The sequence below is a fragment of the Ictalurus punctatus genome, chromosome 8 (genome assembly GCF_001660625.3).
Source record: "Ictalurus punctatus breed USDA103 chromosome 8, Coco_2.0, whole genome shotgun sequence".
Lineage (NCBI taxonomy): Eukaryota > Metazoa > Chordata > Actinopteri > Siluriformes > Ictaluridae > Ictalurus > Ictalurus punctatus.
In genome coordinates, this window is record NC_030423.2 from 21,459,000 (window position 1) to 21,484,536 (window position 25,537).

The window sequence follows — 25,537 nt, forward strand, 5'->3', positions numbered from 1 at the left end:
AGTTCTCCTTAAAAAGAGGAAGGTGCAAAGTCATTATGAAAATAGGAGTGTACTGACAGCACGCTCCTCTCCTGTAAGGTACACTGTGTATCAGTTTTTCAGTTTCAGCATGCTTCACAGCACTGGCTTTTAAAGTCCCCATGAAATCCGAGTTGTTTTGTAGCGTTTAGTATGAATATGTCTTAAGCCTTAAGGTTATCTATAAGCTAGTGTGTGGCAAAACAATGAAAAAATTCACATTTAGAAGAGATATGTGTTCAAATTTTACAGTCTCTCTCTACCCCCAATACAGAGCAACGATTTTAATGATGTCATTCTGCACTTCCGCATCTCATCAGATTTTCTGTCCAATCAAGTGCGCTCTAGAATCTGAAGTGTCCCGCCCCCAGCATTATAAAAATCACCTTGCCGTTGTTGAGCGACAGAAATCATATCAGCTTAGCCCAGGCTGTGAGGTATGCCAAACGCTATTGGCTTTTTCAAAAGGGGCACGACTCCTCTCGATCGCACCACCCCATTGTCCATTATTTTCCTATAACAACATGCCTCCAAGTGCTTTATTCCTCACATATTAGATGTGATAGGCATTGAACCTATTTTGTGACCTCACAAATGATTAATATGCATTAGAAATGTGCAATCCTCATTGAATTTTTGGAGTATTTATGGAGTTCAGGATTGTTTTAAAGAATAATACACTAGGAAACACTCTGAAAACATAACTCTATCCTTGTACTATTTTTGTCTCTTTTTCAGGCATCCGCATATCAAAATGCCGCAGCAGAAGGACATCGTGAAGATCGCTATTCAGATGCCAGGGGCGTACCCTCAGCTCATTCAGCTCGATCAGGTGAGGCCAGGCGTGATATTCACACTCACTGTGTGTGTCTGATAAAGCAGCTGCTGAAACATGATTGAAAAAATGCATCTGAGCTGGACTTGCATGTTCTACATGTCCTGGCTCGGATCAGAAATCCTCCACCTGCATTTGGTTGATTTTGTTCTGGAATTTTCCTGATTGCTCAAGGCTTCAGGTCAGCTTCGTCTCCGTCTGGCCACGCCCGGTTGGAATGGGGAAGTGGTGCTACTGCATTAAATAATTTGCTGTTTCCCTATCAGCTCTGAGAATGTGTGCTGCTCCATTGAAGTGAAAATTGGTAGAAAAGTTCAAAGTAATAGTAGCAATGTGTGAGTGAAATAATATGAGTATTAGAAGTAGGTGTACTGAACGGTGCAACCTGGATATCATGCTTTCTTAATACTGTATATCAGCATATAAAACCTCACCTTAAACTCCTACATGAATAAGTCAATAAACAAACCAATAAATGTGGCCAGCTGGGTTATATAATAACAGAATCATTTATAGTTACCCTGCTGTACACATCAATTACACCAAAGTGTAATGTGCAATATTTCAACATTAGCGTTTTTGTTTGGGATATTCTTTAATAACTAGTTTTATTTCTAGCTATTTTAACTATTTTTTTGGCAATATTCTCTAACTTGGCTCTAGCATAATTAGCTAGTTTAGTCATTATTGGTGTTAGCTAGTTAGATATTCTAACTAGATATTCTATATAGACTTTAGCTAGTGTGGTTTGGAGGTATTTAGTAACATTAGCTAGTTAAATTTTTTTTGGGTATAGTCTCTAGCTATTTTGGTTTGGAGTTATTGTGTGACTTTAGTTAGTGTGGTTTTGTACTATTCTGTAGCTAGTTTAGGTTTGAGTTATTGTCTAATGCTGTCTAGTTAGTTATGTTTGGAGATGTTCTCTAATATTGCCTAGTTAGTTTTGTTTGGTGATACTCTATCTTTAGGTAGTGTGGTTTGTTAACATTCTCTAATTTTAGCTAATTTGTTTGAAGTTAATGGTAGAATAGCTTTTGGTGGAGATATTCTTTCACATTAGCAAATTTTGTTTAGGCTTGTTTTTTAATCTTTGTTACTTAGTTTTGTTTGGGAATATTATCATCTTCGGTATATTCCAGGCTCATCAATACAAGTATACATGAGACTCAGTATGGCATTAAAGATAAGAGTTGATCTGCCTTAGAAAGCAGGAACTGAACACACATCTTTAATTGCCACCTTATGGAGAACTGTTAGTTCAGAACTGTGCGTTTCTTATCCAGTAGCTGAACTAAAGATGCATTTATTTTGACGGCCAGTGCTAAATTGTGAAGTACCATCTGTGTCAGATTAGTGATCAGACACTTTAACTTTAACCTCCCCCACCCGGCTGTACATCAGTGATTTGAGATGTGTGTTGTGACTAAACTGTGTTGATTAACTAAAACGTGAAAGTCTGGCCTAATAAATACATTTATAATAATTTATTTAATAAAAGCAGTTGCTGATAAGTCTTTTGAGGTTAGACGCACACATGTCCACATGTCTCTAATGGGAGCCTTAAATAGAACAGTTAGGCAGGAACTGTGGGTTACTTATCACCCATACTAATCACACTACTCTGGCCACATGGTCTCTTCTTTAACTAAACGTCCAAATGTTTTTCATTTCTACACTAAACTCTGACCTCCACCTGAATTCTGCATGTAAACCACATTTCAAAGGAGCACCTGAGGAATACGGCTTATAATAATATCAGACAGTTATTATAAGGCACCCATCTCACCTGTCTAAAACTATTCTGTTTTTGACTCCTGCTGTTTTAACAAATTATTCCTTGATAAGCAAGCTGTGCGTTCAAAGTCTAGCTAGCTTTTTGAAACATAAAATCTTCAGATTTCTCCTTTTTATACGGCTTCCAAAACTCCAAGAAGTATAGAATGATCATCCATAACATTAAAACCACTGGCCTAATATTGTATAGGTCCCCCTTGTACCCTCGCCTGGACTCCACAAGACCTCAGAAGGTGTGCTGTGTTATCTGGCAGCAAACCATTACCAGGAGATCCATTGCTATGAAGAGGTATGCTTGGTCTCCAACAATCTTTAGGTAGGTGATTGATGTTACGCACCCCATAAGTATCAGTGGGCCTTGGGTACCCATGACCCTGTCGTTGATTCACCGGTTTTCCTTCCTTGGAGCACTGTTGGTAGGTGGTGACAGTGGTGAAATCCTGATTCTTAATGTTTTAGCAATCTCTAAGCTTTTCCTGTCTGTGTGAAGCCTCATTGAGCTTTGCGATCACTCTTTGTCTCTCAGGAACTCAGTCTCGTCCTTTGGACTCTCCCACAGCGAGGTGTTTGCGCCCGAGGATGATTTTATGGTCGTGGTTGGTTCTTTTGTTACGATGGGTGATTTTTCTTCCCTCCACAAAACCGCTCAGGAAAAACTGCCCTTCAGCTGTGTTGATGGATTAAACCCAGGGCTTCCACTCAGTTGACCGGCCCGTCGGCCGCAAATTACAGCCCACTGACTGGTCTACCACACTACACCGAAAACTCTAATCGGTTTACCACATCGGCCGCCACTAATTGCTGGGTGTCTCAAAGGCAGACGTAGCAGTAACGTGTCTCCTCCATTTATTTTTATGCCCGGTTTCCGGCTCGAATGCAGAGTGGAGCGACAGGCTTTGCCTTTGGGTTTGAATTCGTGACAGATTTGGAGATTTTGGAGATTTATGGTTCTTTACTGCATCACTACAAGATTTGTGCTATTTGAAGCATTTCATACGTCTGTGAAACACAGCTTCATTATATAACTGCTTTTCTTGCTTATTTTATGTAATCCGTGATCCCAGTCTAACGTCTAACAGGATAAGATAAACCGCTAAAATTAACACTAGTTCATCAGTTTAAATCCAATATTAAAAGTCACATAACAAACAATTCAATGTAAACTACATGATTATGCTAGCTAGCTAATTATTTTTTTGTTTACAGTGAATGAATATATAACAAGGCACTGCCAACATTTGAGAAGGGGTTTAACGGTTTAGCTATAGCATTTAGCCCTTACAATGAGATTACGATGAGAATTCGCTGAAAAGGAAAGGACGCGGGATGTGAAAAACATTTTCGCATCGACTTTAACATGTGAATTCATGAGCTTTGGTCTGGTGAGCCAAAAGACACCTAGAAGGTGGTAGAAGTCCTTTTGGAAGTCTGTTTGGTTAAAAAAAAATGTTAATAATGCTACTAATGAAGTAGCACTCACATTAGACTTTTGCCTTGCTGGACCGTCTTGTCCATCGGTGTACTCTAGGGTTTTTTGTCGTAAAATTCAGCTTTCCCCCCCCCCAGGGTCCTATGTTCCTCAGTTCAGTATTCTGTTAACACACGTTAAGTAAACTTTTCCAAAGGTTTTATGTAGTCAGGACTCATTTTCCCAGGGACCTATTAACTTTATTACCTTTTAACACCAAAGACACATTTATATGAAAAACAACATACATTCGTTTAAAATCCATCCGTCATCCACACTTGAAATTTATGAGTTATGAAAGGTCATAAAAGGAACAAAATGTTAAGTATGAACATGTCCAAGCTCTCACCTATGCTGAAGCTTAACTCCAGCTTTAAATCACCGTGTGTTCATAATGTGCCGTATAAATCTGCGGACCCGATAGGACATAAATCTAGAGAATGTAGGACCCTGGGAATATAGATACACTCCCAGATTTTGCTAGCAGTACAGCAATTTCAAGATTATGCTATATAGCTTATTCACAACACATAGCTAGATTGTTTTTTTTTTTTTACATAGCAATTACAATGTACTTACAATTTTATGAAGGTTTAAGGAGGGTTAAAATTTTAGTGCCAGATTGTAATTCTCAGTCTGAGTCTGAGTCTGAGTGGTCAATCTGCTCAAAATAAAGTTAATTTGACCCTACAGTGTGATGACTGCTCTGTTAAACCAAAAGCTACACTTAAGGGTGTTGGTGTAAGCCTTGATGCTGGTCTGTTATTTAAGTCCCATAAAAGTAACATCTCTTAAACGGCACATTATCATTTGGGGAAACATTTGCCAAAGGAAGACATGCTAACCCTACATGATGTGAGAAACAAGTACGGGCTTTTATAGCGTTTAGAGTGGACTATTGTAAGATTAAGCAGGAAAAGAAAGTTGGGGTGTACATTACATCTTATTCCAGTTAGAATAACATCCTATTAAAGGTACTCTTATTTCATTTTAAAGTGTTCCTAGCCATTTGCTTATCCTTTAAATTTAAAAATACCTTAATATTTTCACGCAAAGTTCCTGACATTTTAGGCGTTTTTAAAAAAACTTTTCTGGCCCAGAAATTAATTCCACGCATCTTTAAACCTTTTGTGGTGTTGAACAGATTGTAGGCTTGTAGGAAACATATGATTCACCAGTGATAAAATTAATGTTGAGGTGAAAGTGAATTTAAATGTCGTCTGAACTGACACCAGATCCAAAGGATAGATGCAACTATTGAGTTGTGTGCAAAGGAAGGGGAAGAGGGATTACTGGGTAAGGGTGAAGTGAGCAAAGCCAACAGAGAAGTAGAAGTACACGCACTTGCCTCCAATCTGCACCATGATGCGGTGGATGAGCTGTACCAAAAGGTTAATTTGAGAATATTTGCTGAGCAATAATAAAACAGAAAATTGGGTAAAGAGAGCCCACAGCTCAATTGGCATCTCTGAAGCAACGATTTCTGAATTCTGGGTGCTTTACCACATCTGGTCAGTAGATTTTAAAAAATGCTAAGGAAGAAAAGGAAGGCATTAGAAAGCAAAAAGAAATTTGGGCGAAACATTCATTTTCACTAGGTTAATTTGGCCAATCAGTGATAGAGGTAGACTGCTCCATCTCTGAAAATCAGACTTAGTTTGTTCTAGTAGAGGGAGGAAATTTGCAGATAGAACAGAGGGTAAAGATCTAGTAATGTTAGGGCCGAGGTATCTAAATCCTGTTTTTCTTAACTGGAACATCCGACTGTGAAAGACCCATACCCAAGGCATTAACCGGGAAGCATTCACTTTTATGCAGATGTATTTTATAACCAGAGAACAAACCAGATTTTTCCAATATGAATAAAATAACTGGGAAACTGGAAACCGGGTTGAAAATGTACAGTAATAGATAATCGGCATAGAGTGACAATTTAATTTCAATGCCCGACCGCACCTAACCCTTAAGCATGGGGGAGGACCACAGATCAGTTTATTAATGGCTCAACGGCCAGTGCGAACAGCAAAGGGAAAAGTGGGCATCCCTGACGTCTTCCCCGTCCCAGCTTGATCTGATGTTATTAGTGTGCACACTCACCTGGGGAGAGACATATAGAAGGCGTATCCATAAAATAAAATTATCCCCAAGCCCAATTTTTTTAAGCACCAACAAAAGATACTCACACTCCACACACATGAGTGTTTAGAATGAATGATATTTAAAAGAGTGCAAACACTAAAAAATATCTGTCTGCCTCTGATAAAGCCTGATAAAGCCTGTTTGTTCCTCAGATATAATCTTTGGAAGTATATTTTCAAGACGAGAGACCAATGCCTTAGCCAGGATCTTGTCGTCTACATTTTGCAACGAGAGGGACTTATAAGAGCTACATAATTTGGATCCTTATCTTTTTTTTAGAAGCAAAATAATGTATGCTGGTGTAAATGTCTGTACAGATTGTTTTCGAACCTGATTTCACACAGGTTATGGCATAAAAAATACCTTTAATTTGATGATTTCTTTCTGTTTATATTGTAGAAAAAGCCCCTTAGTGCAGTGATAAAGGAAGTGTGTGACAGGTAAGTGTGTGCGTGTGTGTATGTGTGTGTGTGTGTGTGTGTTTGCTGTAAAAGTAAGTCTCCAGCATTCAACATGAGTGTGATTTAAATCAGGTGTGTGCGGGATTTTTTTCTTATTTTTTTTGGAAGATGGAATCTACCTGGTCCAGAGAACTACGCTCTCCAGTATGCGGACGGAGCTCACACCTACATCACAGAGTCGGTATGTCGTTTCTCTTTCAACACTGTGTATACTCCTGACTTCCTGGAGTGTAACTGCTTAAAGCTAGTGTGTATTATTGGAATGCGTTTAACACACATTTAGACCTAATGCTAAATCACTGATTCACTATATGTATGCTTACTACATGGGATATAACTATATCTATATATAATATAATTATATCTGAACTTTATCTAATGCTAAAATGCTGTTTGCAAACCAGCTGCAGAAAATAATAATTTCAATAAATGCGTAATGGAAATTAACTAATTGCATACCTGAATATTATTTTAGGACACATTCTTTTATGAATATATTTTTTTAAATATTTGATGATATGTATTTAAAGCTTTTAATACAAATATATATATATATATATATATGTGTATGTGTGTGTATGTATGTATGTATGTATGTATATATATATATATATATATATATATATATATATATATATATATATATATATATATATATATATATACATACATACATACACATTCACACACACGGTGCTTGAAAGTTTGTGAAGCCTTTAGAATTTTTTATATATCTTCATAAATATGACTTTTCACAGAAGTCCTAAAAATAGATAAAGAGAACCCAGTTTAACAAAGGAGACAAAAATATTATTCTTGGTCATTTATTTATTGAGGAAAATGATCCAGTATTACATATCTGTGAGTGGCAAAAGTATATGAACCTCTAGGATTAGCAGTTAATTTGAAGGTGAAATTAGTCAGGTGTGAGTGAGCGTCCCGTTTTATTTAAAGAACAGGGATTTATCAGAGTCTGATCTTCACAACACAAGTTTGTGAGAGTGTATCATGGCATGAACAAAGGAGCTTTCTGAGGACGTCAGGAATTGAGTTGTTCATGCTCATCAGGCTGGAAAGGTTTAGAAAACCATCTCTTAAAGAGTTTGGAATCCACCAAACCACAGTCAGACAGATTGTGTACAAATGGAGGAAATTCAAGACCATTGTTACCTTCCCCAGAAGTGATCGACCAACAACTCATTTCGACGTACTACGATTTGGGACGTACTAATTCTAATCCCGGATACTATTTAGAATGATTAGTAGGCAAATTGGTACACAGGATCTCTCTCTCTCTCTCTCTCTCTCTCTCTCTCTCTCTCTCTCTCTCTCTCTCTCTCTCTCTCTCTCTCACTCTCTCTCTCTCTCTCTCAGTCACACGGTGATTGTAGTATGGTTTCCTGTCATCCAGTAGCTAAATTGCAGAGTCTTTTCATAGCTGTGGCTCGTGCTCGGTGTCTGACTCTGTGCTTTGTGGCTTATATTGTAGAATCGCTTGGACATTAAGAACGGCAGCATTCTTCGGCTGACCAAGGCTCCGGTGAGCGACTTCCTCCTCCATATAATCTTTGTGGTCTTGAGTCTTGGGACTTTTATAACACTGTGTGTGTGTGTGTTGCAGGGCCGTTGTGCAGACGACCTTTTTAAGGGCATCCAGAGCTCAGACTCAGACGTGCGCTGCGAGTCCCTGAAGCAGCTGGCTGTCATCTCTACGGACGTCACCTTTGCTCAGGAGTTCATCAGCCGAGACGGACACTCGCTGCTCATCCACATCGTGGAGGACGCTAGCGAGTGCGTATTCTTTCCTTCCATGAAACTCTGCCAAACACACTCCAGGAACTTTCATAAACCTAATTCACTTCAGAAGTCAGATTCCTCAAAATGAATGAACGTATATAGTTGAAGCAAATTTAAATAAAGAACCTGGAAGGAAATTTCTGATGGAAATTGTTTCAAAAGTAACTAAAGGTAACAGTAACTATCCTCACTGTAAACTATATCCATTTATAATTAATTATTCCTTAAATAATATAATCTATACCATAGCGCTGTTGAATTCACTATTCTGATTGGCTGACAGACATTCTGATGTGAGCAATTATTTTGTAGTAAATGCACATCAAAAGTAGTTCCAGTCAGGTCTTGACCGCATTACAGTTCCATATCACTTTGCCAAGTTAACTGAAATAATGGAAGATTTAGGCTGCTGTCCACCACAGCACACAGATGTAACAAACAACATGACAGAAAACTATGATTTTCTGGAAATATGTAAGGAATAATTGATGACTGGCCGTTGAATTATTCGAAAAATAATGCGCACCTGAGGTGGAAATGCGGCCACGAGGCGAAGCGGAGGCTTGAGCCATTAATATGCAGTTATTAGAATGAGAGAGAGAGCAAGAAAATAGAGCTACTAGAAAGAGAGCATGTTTGATAAGCCAGTGAACTAGTATCGATATTCATTTATTTATATATTCATTTTATTTTCTGCAGTAATTAAAAAAAAAACGAAAAACCCTGTGAACAAGTAGGCTTATCAATATTTATTTGTTCTATTTTTATATTATCAGCATAAAAGAAAAAAAAAAGAACTCTCTCTCTCTCTCTCTCTCTCTCTCTCTCTCTCTCTCTCTCTCTCTCTCTCTCTCTAATAATTGCATATCACTGGCTCAAGCCTCCGTTATTAGCTCTAAAGTGACGTTTTGGAATTAGCAATGGAGGCTTGAGATGGGATGGTAATAAATTAGTTCCACACACACAAGCGTTTTAAGGACAAAAAACCTGACAAATGTCTTGAAATAAAACATCTGATCAACGTCTTGAGTTGGTATAAGCGGAATAATTGACTCCGATGAATTATTAGAAGATAACGCACACCCCGAGGTGGTAATGCACCGTCGTCAATTATTCTTCACGTAACATCCACAAATCAAGCTATCACTACGTTACAGCATCTGTGAACAGTCGTTCTCTCATCAGCCTCTCTTTTTTTTCTCTCTCGCTCTTTCGTAAATAAGTTAATAAGACAAAAAAATGCAGCTTGTCAGCTTGTTACAGAGAAACTGAAGCGTGAACTCCTTCCCGTGTCAGAAAACTTGAAGTTACAGATTTTCAAAGCGCTGACACTGGAGATTCTTCCATAATATGAATACTTCCATAATATAAACCTGGGGATTTGCCTTGCAGCTGGGCCTACTGTCAGAGCTGTTGTTGAACAATATTTTTAATTGAATTGCTGCATAAGTAATTTACCACTTAATATATATTTAAAAAAAAAAAAATTATTATCTTGAAAGCTAATTTTGGGTGTAGAGAGCAGCAGTACATAATCACTGATTTTCTTTTACAATGTGTGCGCAGGGCGCCTCTGATTATGACCCACACGCTCACAGCCTTCATGGAGCTGATGGACCATGGGATCGTCTCCTGGGAGAACCTCTCCAGTGTCTTCATCAAAAAGGTGCGGATAGGATCACGCTCCCAGTCTAAATGTGTCACTGTTTTACGTTATCACATTGCGTATGTTAAACATGTGTGTGATTGTGTATGTGTGCCTGTATATGTGCACAGATCGCCGGTTTTGTGAATGCCAAGGTGATGGACACCTCCATTCAGCAGGTGTCCCTGGACATCCTGGCGAGCATGGTTCTGAGCAGCAGTAGCCTGTTCCACCAGATCAGAGAGGAGATCACACTGGAGAGGCTGATCTCCCATCTGCAGGTGTATGTACAGTCTCATACACACACACGCACACACTGTTTGCAGAGCAGTAGTGCTGCAGAAGATTCTGTAGTCTTTCAAAGTTTACATCTAGCTTCAAGACAGGCCTCATCATGTAGTAAATGATGACCTGATAGCTAACAGTACATTACAGATCAACTTAAATGACCTATAAAATGACGTGATCAGCCATAGTGGTTAAATAAGCACTGAATGTAAGTTTTGTAAGAAGAAAAGTTATATCATTTATGACAAACTGTGTACAAAGGACATACAATATTAGAAATGGACAATGGGAATAATATTAGTTAACTTTTAGTTAGCCCAGTGATTCTCAACCAGGGGGCGCGGAGCGATCAGAATAGGGGCGCAAACTGTTGTCAAGAAAAAAACACAGACAGGGCATCATTTGGGTACTCTGTGTATTTTATTGCTTTTCTAATAGAATGTGCATAAATGAAAAACCCTGCATTCTCTCTCCCTCTGTATTGTCTTTTTGCTGGGGAGAGGCCTAGCTTAGCCTGCCTTTTATCCAGCTGTCAGTTCAGACCAGTGTTGCCAACTTAGCGACTTTTCAGACCCCTTTAGCGACTTTTTTTTTTTTTTTGCAAAAAAAAGCACCTAGCAACAAATCTAGCAACTTTTGGACAAATCTTACCAACTTTCCAAATGTGGCCAGTACTGTCCTGCAAGCGTGTGGTCTTGTTTTCCCGCTGCACTCGCACCTCTCTCTGCGTCTGCTCTGTTAAGTGAGAGACTAAGAGCCGGAGATTTAACAATGTCATGGATAACGAGACGCGCCCTTCGTCCCAATTTACATCATCCATATCTGAATGTTTGTAGAATGCAAGACGAATGTAATACAACATGTTTTACATGTAAAATAGTCCACGTTATTACAGCCTAGTTCTCTTGTTCAAAGTAGTTCCAGTGTTCAGAAACATTTTTGATCATTCATGTTCTATACCTGTCCATTATATAGTTTTATAAAAGTCATAAAAGTTATTTTATAAAATAATAAGTTATGAAAAGTAATTAAAAAAGTACAAAAACACAAAAGCAAAAGAAAGTATCTCTCTCTCTATCTATCTATCTATCTATCTGTCTATCTATTGGGAGGCTTGAGGGGGGCTTTAGTCACAAAAGGTTGAGAACCTCTGATTTAGCACCTGCCCTTTTTTAAAAAAACAAAACAAAAAAAACCTCTGTTATACTGTATGTTGAGCTGAAACGTTGATTTTTATGCTATATTTGGTGGAAAATGTCTGATTATCCATCTTGAAAGTGGCGTGAGAATGTTTGGAAGCTTAATTGTGTAAAAACTGTTGGATCCCTGTGAGCTGTAAACAGGAATCAAACACATGAGGTTTACTAGCTAAACGAATCGAGCTGTGAACAAGTGCTTGGACCCCTGAGACTAAGGGCAGTGTGGGACTATTTACTATGCAGATCTGAATTTTCTTGTATTATAGTCTCTCTCTCTGTCTCTCTCTCTCTCTCTCTCTCTCTCTCTCTCTCTCTTTCTGTCTCTCTCTCTCTCAGGTCCAACCAGCAGCTTCAGACCAAAGCCATGGCTCTCCTGATGGCCCTGCTGCAGACAGCTGGAGAGGCAGATAGACAGGTGAGTGCACTCGCTCACTTTACTGTTACCTGTTTAACAGAAAGCGACTCTTCTGACATCTCTTCCTGTAATGAGATGATTACCACGCTGTCGCCGCAGGACTGATGCCTCGACTTCAACTTCCTGTATTCCGCTCTGGGCTGCTTTGTTTCTGAGTGTCACTTTTTAATCAAGGCTGAGTCACATGGCATGACTCACTGTATTAGTGGTTTATCAGACTTGTGCAGTTTTGCTGAATAATGATGATAACGTGGGAAAAGTGGCAGACTTACTTAATGTGTACTGTATGTCAAAAACGATGGTGTTTTCATCTGAGGTGTGCTGCCTCCTGCAGGCTGTAAAGTGTCAATGTAAGAAATAACAGCAAAAAAAATGGTATGATAATACAACCAAATGTTAATAATTATATAGCGCCGCAGCATTAGTGCAGTGATTTTTTTTTTGGTATACTGAAACGATAGAAATATGGATTTCTTTGAGGTTTGTGGGTTTTTTATGTGCATTTAGACCAACAAAAAAAACCTAAACTAAGTAACGATATTGCTTTATAGTTGATCAGATTAGTCTCTCTCGGTTTTTTCCCTCTCCAATTTGGTCTAGCTAACTCGACCAGCTAACTCTCCCCTATGACTCGACAACTACCAACCATGGAGGGTGGGGCAAACGCGTACTTTCCCCGAGACACGTGAAGCCAGCCTACACATATTTTCAAACTGCTGCTCATGCTACATCACAGGGCAGTGCAACACACTCTGAGGAAAGCGCTATCTGCCCTCTTCTACATACATGAGCTCACACATGCCTACTATTGGCTAGTATAATTTTGATTGACTGGGGAGAGAGAATATGCCCCCCATCTCCCCCCCATTCATAGAGCATGACCAATTTTGCTCCCTTGGCTCCTGGCCACAGATGGATGTGGCATCATCTGGATTCGAACTTGGGGTGGGGTTAGTTAGGGGAAGGGAATGTTAACAGTTTTTTGTGGACTCATTTAAAAAAAAAAAAAAAACTTTTTAAAAATGTCATTACTTCGATAATATCGGTATAGCCTAACCTTTTCAGATATTTTCATTATGGTTTATCTGTATATGGTACAGATTAACATGCCGAGTTTAGATTTAATATGCTAATTGTTATTCATTTTGTATTTCAGGATCTGTTTGTTTTCCTTGAGAGGAAGAATCTTCGCCAGTATATTCACAAGGTGAGCTGAGCTCTGCAACATTTTTATATATCAACCAGATACCCATGTTAAACAAATTTATTCCACAATGCTGTTGAATTCTGGATTGGTCAGAATTATTAGTTGGTCAGTGATTAGTTTTCTGTAACAGCAGTTCTGACAGTAGCGCAGCTGCAAATCACAGGTTTATATTAACGCACTCGTTCTGATACGTTACCGTTTCTATAGTAACAGCTCATTCACAGGGACTTGCGCAGTGGATGCGCCACACAATGTATGGCTACTGTAATAACAAACTGAGCAAAAAAAGGATACATTTATTTAACGTTTTTGGAAGGAGTCTCCAGTTTCAGTTCTGGAGTAACAGTCAAGTAAGTTTTCTGAAATTGGGAAAGTCTTAATTTTTTGTTAACTTAATGAGAGAGAAAATAGAGAGGCTGGTGAGGTAATGTGTGTTTATAGCTGCTGTAATGTAAGTGAAGACAGATGTTCCACAACACTAATTCTAACTACAAATGGATAAAAAGTAGAGTGTGTAATTTTTTTAATAAATAAAACTTGTAATTGATTGTTGACTAGTTGCTGTGGTACAAGAGGAATGAAGCGCTTCCGGACATGGTGTTATTGAAGTAAAATTATCGGGTTGGAAATGAAAAGAATCAATTTTGAGGTGGTAACAGTAGCTCTGCTTCATGTCAGGCTACATCACCACGTCGTTGATTATTTTTCTAGAACAGCGCGCCTTAAATGCTTAAAATGATCATTAATGTCTCGAGAAATCAGTCCAATTCAAATATTTATACGTTTATTCATTTAAAGGATTATGAATTTGGGATGTGAAACCAAAAACAGTGTTTTCTGTGCAACACAACTATTTTGTTCTGTTGAATAATTGTGATAAATAGTCATGAATACAGTATTAAACATGTAGTACATATTCATTACTTGTATTGATTGTTTATCATTTTAATATAATTTTTGTTTTTTTCCAGAACATAATCCACAGCTCTGGTCCTATCGGAGATGAAATGGCTCACCACCTGTACATGCTGCAGTCGGTGTGTCTGAACCACCTGGAGACGCGAATGAGAACCGCTCTGGATTCCTTTAATCAGGTGTGCTTCCTGTCTATCCTGGACCTGACCCGTATCCACACGTCTCACATCCACGGGGTTTGATCATGCTAATGACGAAAACTGCTCTCTCTCTCTCCTGTCTCTTTCTCACTCTCTCTCTTTCTCACTCTCTCTCTCTTTTTCTTTCTCTCTCTGTGTGTGTGTGTGTGTGTGTGTGTGTGTGTGTGTGTGTCTCTCTCAGGAACAGAGGGAAGCTCTGCACAGTTTACGGCAGGCCGTATTTGAGACTGAAGGCGACGGCAGTCTAAGTAATGAGCGTCGCCGGTCTCTCTGTGCTAAAGAGTTCAAGAAGCTGGGTTTCTCAGTAAGTGTGTGCTATTGGCACTCCACATGTGAGGGCGAAATATTTAGAAAATGGACATGCATATTTTTACTTGTACTTATACATAAGTACCTTTTCATTCTGTATGCATGTAGATGATGCAGGACTTGTCATTTGTGTGTGTGTGTGTGTGTGTGTGTGTGTGTGTGTGTGTGTGTGTGTCTCCCAGAACAACAGTAACCCAGGTCAGGACCTGAGCCGGACTCCTCCCGGGCTTCTCGCTCTGGACACAATGACGTACTTCTCCTCGCGGTACCCAGACGCCTACAGCAGGGTGAGATGCACACACCATCAGACTACATTTCAACCACAGGAACCTTTTTTTTAAGCAACTTACCATGTGTTTTCATGTCTAAACTAGAGACATGGTTTAATTTTAGTTCCAGGACATGTCCTGTTTTAGTTCCTAGACCAGAGAAGGCATTTTTCTGCGTCATTCTCCAGACACAAACGTAACTTAATAACTTACCCTCTTACTCAGCTTTTGTGGGAAATAAACTTGACTTCATTGTCCGTAAGTTTGATGGAGGTCAAATATTTGTGTGGGTTATGTGTGGAAGTGTGGAGTGAACTTCGCTGTAAAGTTGTGTGTGTTTATGCAGTGGAGGGATGAGTAAATCGTGTAATGTAAACTAATGTACAACATTTGTTTACTTTAATTATGTTACGCTCTCTGTCATAGTGTTCTGTGTAGTTCTGGTGATTTTCCAGTGTAGGAAAGCACACACACAAATACAGACATGCACACTGACCAGTATATGATGCAAAATCAAGCACTTACATATGTTTATTAATATATTTTTATTCTTTTTCTCTCTCTTTGGAAAAACTTGTCATGTTATTGATGAAATCACAGAGTTTATCTCCTCTTTCCCTAAACATGACAGAAAATGTACTTTTTTTTTTTCTTTTTCTGACTGTTTACAAAGCACTGACACTGGAGATTCCTTCTGTAAACACTAAATACAGAAACCTTCACTATATCAACAACTACAAATGTTTTTGTTTAGTAAACAGCAGCGGTTTTTCAAAACTTGTTTATTACTCTTAGATTATGAGGAGAATCTGCTACACAAGTGTAAATTTTTACCATAGAAACGATAACGCGTTAAAACGAGTGCATTAATATAAACCTGTGATTTGAATCACAGGTGTTGAAAATTAATCAACACCTTCTGACCAATTGAAAATTGTATAGTAAACAATAGCAGCTGTAATTATTCATAAAGGTTATGGAAAATATATCTACCTGGCATATGAATAGAATTTTTTTTATTATTATTGAGTATTGTGTATATACGCTGTGAGTTTCTCTCTCTGTCTCTGCTGTAGTTTGTTTTGGAGAACAGTAGCCGCGAGGATAAACACGAATGCCCGTTTGCCCGCAGCAGCATCCAGCTAACACTCCTGCTGTGTGAGATCCTGCGTATCGGAGAAGCACGTGAGTTCAAACCCAAACCCAAGCACGCGTTCTCTCTGTCTCGTTTCTCTCTCCACAGATTTTGATCATATCGAAGTCAAATGTAGTCAAAGTCAACTTTATTATGCACATTGCACAAGGAAATGAAGTAGTGAGCCCCTTCAGTGCAACATCACACACTCTTAATGAAGATACTTGGTTAAGTTAAGATGAGTTAACAAATCAAACGTACGAGCGCTAACTAGAAACCTAATGTAGTTAAGTAATGTAGTCCTTAAATTGTGTAGCTTGAAATACTGGTGCAAATAGTTAAAAACAAAAAGTACAAATCTGGTTCCCTCTCCCTCTTTCTCTTGTTCTCTCTCTCCTGCAGCGTCGGAAACCGGCTCCAACTATCACCCCATCTTCTTTGCCCAGGACCGACTGCTGGAGGAACTTTTCTGCATCTGCATCCAGCTCCTGAACAAAACGTGGAAGGAGATGAGAGCCACACAGGAGGACTTTGATAAGGTGCTTATTTATTTTATTTTTTTGGCACTTTGTTGCTTGTTAAACTCGCATGACTGTTAACAATGAACTTTTTCAGTCACTTTTCAATCCGAGATAATGACAAAGTTTTATTATAATGATATTTTTTCATTTTTATATGATAACAATATATCTATTAAATATTGATATATAATATATGTAATGACTGGTGTCCCATCGGGAATGAATTCTCCCGGTGTTGCCGGGATAAGCTCCGGGTCCAGCTTGACACTGACTGAGATAAAGCACTAATGAAATGATTGAATGAATATACAGTCCCCTCCAAAACTATTGGAACGGCAAGGCCCATTCATTTGTTTGTGCTGTACATCAAAGACATTTGGGTTTGCGATCAAAAGACGGATATGAGATGATGGTTTAGGATTTCAGCTTTTATTTCTTGGTATTTACATCCAGATGTGTTAAACAACATAACACATAGAACCTCTTGTATCAGACCACCATTTTTTAGGTGAGAAAAAGTATAAGATCAGAAGAAGTCATCTTGAAGTAAAGTAAATTACACATAATAATATTTGGTTGCATATTCCTTGCTTGCAATAACTGCATCAAGCCTGTGACTCACTAACATCACCAAATTGTTGGTTTCGTCTTTTGTGTTTCTTTGGCAGGCTTTTACCACAGCGTCTTTCAGTTGTTTGTTTTGGGGGTTTTCTCCCATCTGTCTTCTCTTCAGCAAGTGAAATGCTGCTCAATTGGGTTAAGGTCTGGTGATTGACTTGGCCAGTCTAAATCCTTCCACTTTTCCCCCGATGAAGTCCTTTGTTTGTCCCTTTGTTCATAGTCTTCTTCGAACACTTTCAAATGGTGTAACTATAGAAGAATCTTATAGTTTGGCGTCCCGTCAGTGACTAAACGATGCTAAGCAGTGGTCTAGCCTGCAGTATCTTACAAAAACTCTGAGCGTTTATAATAGAGAGAAATTGAAGGTATACAACTTACAACATTGTAGTTTGTGGACATGTTAAAGATGTAATGTCTTACGGTTACAACATCGTGGCACTGAAAGCCGAGGTGCCGCTGAACAAAGGTAGCTAGCTAAACGTGTCCTGTATAGGCAACTCCTCAGTGAGAACATGACCTATCTATTTAGTGTTAGCCAGCTAGTTTCTTGATGTAGATTTTAGGTGAGCTAATTGTGCTCTTGTTAACACAATATAAATGAGGTATGTTAGCCAACTAGCAAGCTAAGCCTGCTAGGTTTTTAGTTAGCATGCCGACGTTACTGATTTGATTGTTAGCTACTTAGAGGTGATGAAATGCTCACTGCAAAGATGGAGCTCCTAACCAGGAGTCGTCACTCTATAAGTAATTCCAGATTTAAAGTGACTTCCGTTAGCTATTAGGGTCTGTGACATTGTGTAGGATTAGTGTTTAGTTGATAAGTGAATAATTTTGATTGAGGAAGGTGTTTATGTTCCAGTGAAATCCACGTCTGTGGAACATGCTGAGTGTCTGTGATTCATAGTTTGTCATGAATAACACTCAAATGGGGTCTTAACCGGCTCATCCTGATGAGCAACAAGGCTGAGATGCACTTAGCTACTGATGATTAAAAAGCTACTCTTAAGCCCCAGTTCTGAAGTGTCCTCTCAGTAGATACTCGTTACCCAAGTGGGGTCCCAAAACATGTCTTCTTTTTCCAAACCGACCTTTTAACCTTCAGGCTAGAATGATTGTCTTTTGTCCTGGTGGCATGTGGCATTGAGCGGTTTTGTTTTGTATTTTATGAGGGTATTAGCGCAACAATAGCAAGCTCACTCTGTAGCAGAAATAAAGAGAGAGCGAGAGGGAGGAAAATTTGTTCCCCATCACAATGGCTCAGTTAAATCAGCACTAAATAACGCACATGATCGTCAAAACTCGGTCCACAGACAGCATAATGAAAGGCATCGTAAACAATCGGCACTGTAAACATGTGTTCATGTGAAATTTATTATACAGGACAACGACCCTAAGCACACAGCCAAGATAACAAAGGAGTGGCTACAGAACAACTCTGTGAATGTCCTTGACTGACCCAGCCAGAGCCCAGACTAGAACCCGATTGAACATCTCTGGAGAGATCTGAAAATGGCTGTGCACCGACACTCTCCCATCCAACCTGATTGAGTTTGAGAGGTCTTCCAAAGAAGAATGGGAGAAACTGCCCAAAAATAGATGTGCCAAGCTTGTACCATCATTCTCAAAAAGACTTGAGGCTGTAATTGGTGTGAAAGGTGCTTCAACAAAGTATTGAGCAAAGGCTGTGAATACTTATGTACATGTGCTTTTTATTTTTTTTATTTTTAAGAAATTTGAAAAGATTTCAAACAAACTTCTTTCATGTTGTCATTATGGGGTATTCTCTGTAGAATTTTGAGGAAAATAATGAATTTAATCCATTTTGGAATAACATAACAAAATATGGAAAAAGTGAAGCTCTGTGAATACTTTCCAGATGCACTGTAGCACAGGGGGAATCTTATCATAAACACAGTTTTCCTAGCCCCACCCCAGTTCCTCTTGGTACCCAATTTGATTAGGAACCAAAAATCATCGGCTGTACTGTCTGTACCGGTTGTACCGGCTGTATCGTCAGTACCGGTGGCTAATGGGAAAAAAATGTGCTGCTTTTTTCTTTTCCTTTTAGAAGTTTTGGTACTTTTGCAATGGCTGTGTTGTGTATTGATGCTGCTAAACCACTCAGAATTTCACTTCACCAATTCACCAGAATTTCAGGACATGATGTCACTGTGTTGCTTCTGGTTTGTCCATATGTGACAGTGACTCTATTCTGCGTCCTCCACACCTCCGTGTTCCACTGTTTCACTCTCACCCTGCTTTTCTCATTTCCTCCTCGTCTCCTCGTCTCCTGACTCTGCTGTTTCTCCACACTCTTAATCGCTCCTGGCAGCCTGCTTCTGCCAGCTGCTTTCCTGGGGCTCAAACTGAACACACGTGTGTGTAGGTGTGTGTGTGTGTGAGAGAGAGAGAGAGAGAGAGAGAGAGAGAGAAAGTGTGTGTTTGGTGTGCACTTGTGGGGTTTTTTCAGGGAGATGCTCCTTGCTTTGGGAAATTCACATCACAGTGTTGGAAGTGGCTCGAGGGAGGATTTGCAAATGCGCACACATACACACACACACACACACACACACACACACACACACACACACACACATACGTACACAGAGTGAGGTGAGGACCAAGAGAAGCTGCTTTAACTTTCATAACCATGGCGGAGGTACGTTTACAGATTATTCTGTTCGAGCATATGGCTTTATTTGAGTCGCAAAAAAGAGAAAAGAGCAGACGAGGAGTGTTATTGATTGTGTGTGTGTGTGTGTGTGTGTGTGTGTGTGTGTGCGTGCAACTGAGCGTATACTTGGCAAAGACATTGTGTTCTAACAGTCTCTATATACTCTGTGTGTGGTGTGTGTGTGTGTGTGTGTGGCTGAACTTCATTCCTGCAACAGACGCTTTTATCCTGCTATTGTCTTTTAAAGACCTGAATGTGCTAAACCTGTCAAATCACGGGAATATTTCAGATTTCAGTTGGACTGCAGTCGGAAATTTACGTTTCAGCTGCACGTGTTGATTTTGATCTGTTCTAGAAAGGTGTGGAAACTTTTGGTAAACAAGTGGCACTGCTAACTGTAGCAAAATCATCAGCTACAAACCAAGAAAGGCTAGTAATTTATTTAACTTTTTTTTTTGTACTGTAACTACTTTTTTTTTTTTTTGCTATTGAATTTCTAATGAGAAATGCAGGAGTGGTTTATATATATATATATATATATATATATATATATATATATGTGTGTGTGTGTGTGTATGTATGTGTGTGCGTGTGTGTGTGTTTACTAAAAGGTTTTAAATCCTTTTTCTTTGATGTTCTTACAGTGTGGACATTGTGTATGTTTAAGAGCTTTCGAGTTCTCTCTTAATACGCACGTTTTCTTGTAAACACCTGGAGACAAGTGAAGTAAAAGCAGAATGATCATTTTTATGTCACTGTTTTGGCAGCAGGGAGATTAAATTCAAATAAAGCTTATTCTATCTTACTATGTCTCCACTGTTCACGAGTTAACAGAAAAGAGTGCAATAACATAATGTAATATTTATGGAAATAATACATTTTATATAACGTAAAAGTCATGGCCATAACACATAAATATCATATCTATAATGTGTAAATGACACATCTATAACGTACAAAGATCATGTCTATCGCACATAAATGTCACATTTTATAAACTATATTCGTGTATATAAATCATAACCGTCACGTCTGTATCATGACCGTCACGTCTGGAGCGCATAACCATCACATTCATAAAATAGAATCACATCTATAAAACATAACCATTACGTCTATAACATAAGTGTCACATTTATAACGTATTAATGTCTATAAAATATAAACATCATGCCTATAACACATAAACGTCTTGTCTACAATGCCTGAATGTTGTGTCTATGCGTTACAGATGTGACATTCAGGCATGACACACATGACACTTGGGTTTGACAGATGTGACGTTTATGTGTTACAGATATGATATTTATATGCTATGGTCGTGGCGTTGATGCTTTTTAAACCTGACATTCGTTATGGTCATGCGTTATAGATGAGCCATTTATGAGTTTTAGACATGCCGTTTATGCGTTATGGACAAGACATTCATGCGTTATAAACGTCATGTCTGTAACTCATAAACAGCACATCTATAACACATGACCATAACCATAACGAATGTCAGGTTAAAATGCATCACCGCCACATCCATAACATACAGTATGAATGTCATATCTATAACGCATAAACGTCACATCTGTAAGACCCAAGTGTCATGGCCGTTATGCCTGAATGTCACACTCTCTTTCAACAAATACATTATAGTTTTTGTCTTCATTCAAGTCTTGTAATTATTATATGGGCATGTTATTACTTGTAATTAATGCGAAATACTGTAGCAGAGATAAATATAAAAATTTACTCCAGACTTTCACTGCATTACTGATTAAGTGTGACATTACTGTCCATGCAGTGAGATAGTTGAGTTCACACTATTTTTTATAACTATAGTGTATTCCCTATCATTTTTAATATCATGGCAAAACAGTGAGTTTGTGAAAATGAGCCCATGTGAAAACAGTGTTTTGAGTTCAAAGAAATGAAATTTCATTTAGCATTCCAGTGACAGAGATAGAGAGAGACAGACAGAGAGCAAGAGACCGAGAGAGAGAGAGAGACAGACAGACAGACAGACAGACAGAGCATGTCAGCCATGGTTGAATTGTGGCGATGTGGTCAGGGGTCAGTCCTCTTTAAACGGCTGAGTTAGCATGGCATTGTGGGATTGTCCTGGCCACAGCTGGAGGTCCCATGCCGGACACAGAGTGCCCCAGAACTCCATTGTGTCTGCTCGTTCTTTACCTTTTCATTTCCTTCTGTCTGTCTTTTCACAGCCTGGCCTCTCTCCCTCTCTAGTTCCTGACCTTTGCTGGGGATGACTGAAGTCAAGCTGTGTCTCTGTCTGCGGTCATCGCTTTACGCTTACACACACTTTTGAGACGACACACTGCACATCAGACTAATTAGAATATAACACTCGTGTGTTAAAGAGGAACAGAAAACTAAATCATCCTAGAAATGTTTAGAGGCTTTTCTATAAGTTTTTCTTTAGATTTGTACTGGGGTTAGTGATGGGTGGTTCATGAATGATTCGTTCATTTTAAACGAATCTTTTATATGACTCCGGAGTAAAGAGTTGTCTCAGAGAGCGATTTGTTCATTTCGCGTTGGCCGCGCATGCACAACATCCTTTGGTTTGTTTGGAACTTGAAACCCACATAGGCTCTGTACAGGAAATCGAAATGATTAGTTCACCTCCTGAGTCTTCTGGTTCGAGTCGTTCGTTCTTTTGTCACGTGACCGCCGCATAGGCTCTGTACAGGACACAGAAATGATTAGTTCACCTCCATAGTTCCTACTCCGGTCCGAGTCTTTCGTTCATTTGTCACGTGACGTGACAGCCGCATATATCCTGTATTGGATAAAGAAATGAGCTCATAATTCCCAATCTTCCTTACAAACAAGCAGGTAGACACGTTTCTGGTCTCAAATTTTAGCTTTTATTATTTCTTGCAATGTAGAAATTTGTGAATTTCTTTTGGGATGGTTCTTTTCCATAACATTGAATCTGGTAATACAGAGTTAGTTAATGCTTTAACATTTTCAGAACCTCAGCCTATGCGGCTGTCACGTGACAAAAGAACAAACGACTCGGACCTGAAGACCCAGTCGAGTGGTGAAGTAATCATTTCTGTTTCACATCATTTGTCGCATTATCATTTTTTTTTTCTTTATTCGGAATCGGGAAAGTTTGCGTGAGTAGATGTGTTTGGGGAATTTGTCTAGTGAAAATATAACATTTGAATTGAATTCTGCTCAAATGAATGCCTTGAATATAGATTCTTTCATTTTGCTTCAGAAGAACTTAAGACACGGCAACGTCTTTATTTGATCAGCTTTGAGGACGGCGTGGTGTAAATCGTATCAGATTTTGTGTTCGGAAAAGATGACGACATGATTGCTTTGAAAATATTTAAAGAGAGACCTGGAGGAGAACCATAACTGATGATCGTGTGTGTCTGTATGTGTCTGTGTCTGTGTGTGTGTGTGTGTGTGTGTGTGTGTGTGTGTGTGTGTGTACAGGTCATGCAGGTGGTGCGGGAGCAGATCACACGGACCCTGTCCAGTAAACCCACCTCACTGGAGCTCTTTAAGAACAAAGTGAACGCATTAAACTACAGCGAGATCCTCAAACTGCGCCAGACAGAGAGACTGCACCAGGAGGAGACGCTCGCACCACCCGTGCTGTGAGACACACACACACACGCACACACGCACTGATGTTAATGCTATTAAACTACAGTTAACCCCATGAACTGCTGCTTAGGACTGAATTAGAGGTAGCAAGAGTTCGGTAGATCCCTTACACTGCAAATGTGCAATATTTTGGGTGTGAATGTAATTGAGTATTTGGCAAAAAAAAAAAAATCATTTACAGACTTTACTGCTTGCACCAAATGCAGTCTGTGAGTCGACACGTTTGTGGTCTGATATATGATTCTTTAGCTTTGCACTTGATCTATGAGTCTAATGTGGCTATTGAGTAATGGAAGTCATCCATACTTATGGACCTGACTGTAAAAATTTGTCAGTGTGTTAGGGGAAGACATTTTGGGTGAGAGAGATCGCTATGATTTATACTCTCCAGTGCAGGACGAAAGAAGCAGACGTCTGACACCAAACATGTCTTTGATTTTCCAGCATCTGAGGTAAATGAGATTCTTTGCCAAACCATTCCTTTAAGAAATGTGTGTGTGTGTGTGTGTGGTTTGATCTGTGCAGCGAGCTGAAAGAGCGTCTGAAGCCAGAGTTGTTGGAGCTGATCAGGCAGCAGAGACTGAATCGTCTGTGTCATGGCACTCTGTTTCGCAAAATCAGCAGCCGCCGGAGACAAGGTGCGAAACTCACACACATCCCTCCAGGGCACCAGAGTAGGACGAGATTCGAGGTCTTCAACCTTTTTGAGCGCGCACATTTCCACTAAGTTTCCCCAAATCCCCTCCTCCTTTTTTATTGTTCTTAAGACATCAGGTTTTTGTTTTTGTTTTTTGTTAAAAAAAAAAAAAAAGTCTTCGAACAGTTAATGATGTATTTAACTGTATGTCAGACATATTTAAAAGAAATAAACCTCACTGCATTTCACTATGAGGCACTTTCAATTCCATTTCCATCAGACAGTGTATCACGGAATCGTGCCACACGGAAACGTAATCTTAATTGTGATGTACAAAATATGGCTTACTGTAACTTTTATTTTCAGAAAACAGACAAACAACTTGTGCCTTGTGTACAAACCAGTTTGGCGTTTGTGTGTGACGTGGGATTACGACTCATTCAGGCAGACGATCAGTGAGATCGCCTTCTAGTGGATTTATAATGAATTGCTGATAGCTATCAGAGGAACAAGCTTACCGCATTTTATATTGTTTTAAACATACAATTCAGAATGCAAGGTCTTTTTCATAAACAATAATAACAACAACTACTACAATTTCTTCTTCTTCTTCTTCCACAAGTCCCAGAAAATGTCAAGTCCTGGTTTAAAAAAAATGTCTCGTCAGCCATTTAACTATTGTATTTACAGTAAAAAAAAAAAAAGAAGAAGAATCTGTTCAATTTCATCAGTTTATTCAGAAGATTAAATCTGACCCCTTTCAGATATATTTCTATTTCTGTATGCTGCTGGAAATATTAAGACTCCACAATTTGGCGCAAATAACCCCTGTATTTTTTTTTTTACATGGAGATCATGTGATTAGGGCTGGGTAATATGGCAAAAATATCATATCACGATACATAATGTAGCTGTCTGCAAAACAGTAGTAAAATAAAGTATCGTTTGACGATACTTTTTCTGTAATGCCCTACAAAGACAAAGAACATTAAGTTTTTTTTTTTAAATAAAAAGATGTCAAATCGACGGTATCTATTCAGGTCCGTTTCATTTGTAATTATTCAAAATGTAAAAAATACATCACCATACCAACAATATCTCAGAAAAGTGTATCACGTAATCATTCATCACGATATCGCTATTATATCGACATATCGCCCAGCCTTGCATGTCCTGTTTTTTTGTTTGTTTGTTGTTGTTTTTTTCGCTATTTTCTCGACGATTTGGTCACTGGTCACTTCCCCTCTCACAAACGGAGACACGTTGTGCTGCCTGCTCCTCATACATAAAACACTCAGAGGAAAGAGCTATCTTATCTGCCCTCTTCTACATACATATGACACTCATGATTGTT

The 25,537-nt window shown here is 39.0% G+C and overlaps 1 protein-coding gene across 4 annotated transcripts in view; it reads left to right on the top strand.

The window, feature by feature from the left end:
• Window positions 1-25,537, top strand: part of elmo3 (engulfment and cell motility 3) — a 38,766-nt gene that overhangs the window by 7,483 nt on the left and 5,746 nt on the right. For 2 of the 4 annotated variants that reach the window (XM_017474256.3, XM_017474255.3), the window contains 16 exons: window positions 757-850; window positions 6,654-6,694; window positions 6,824-6,896; window positions 8,205-8,255; window positions 8,337-8,506; window positions 10,079-10,178; window positions 10,289-10,440; window positions 11,981-12,059; window positions 13,216-13,266; window positions 14,238-14,360; window positions 14,563-14,685; window positions 14,873-14,977; window positions 16,036-16,144; window positions 16,497-16,633; window positions 23,373-23,536; window positions 24,072-24,184. In XM_017474256.3, the coding sequence (XP_017329745.1) occupies window positions 773-850; window positions 6,654-6,694; window positions 6,824-6,896; window positions 8,205-8,255; window positions 8,337-8,506; window positions 10,079-10,178; window positions 10,289-10,440; window positions 11,981-12,059; window positions 13,216-13,266; window positions 14,238-14,360; window positions 14,563-14,685; window positions 14,873-14,977; window positions 16,036-16,144; window positions 16,497-16,633; window positions 23,373-23,536; window positions 24,072-24,184 (1,669 nt within the window). In that variant the 5' untranslated portion in view covers window positions 757-772. Of the gene's footprint in view, window positions 1-756; window positions 851-6,653; window positions 6,695-6,823; window positions 6,897-8,204; window positions 8,256-8,336; window positions 8,507-10,078; window positions 10,179-10,288; window positions 10,441-11,980; window positions 12,060-13,215; window positions 13,267-14,237; window positions 14,361-14,562; window positions 14,686-14,872; window positions 14,978-16,035; window positions 16,145-16,496; window positions 16,634-16,829; window positions 19,896-23,372; window positions 23,537-24,071; window positions 24,185-25,537 lie in introns of those variants that run through there. The other 2 variants (XM_053682430.1, XM_053682431.1) reach the window with 2 other exon arrangements.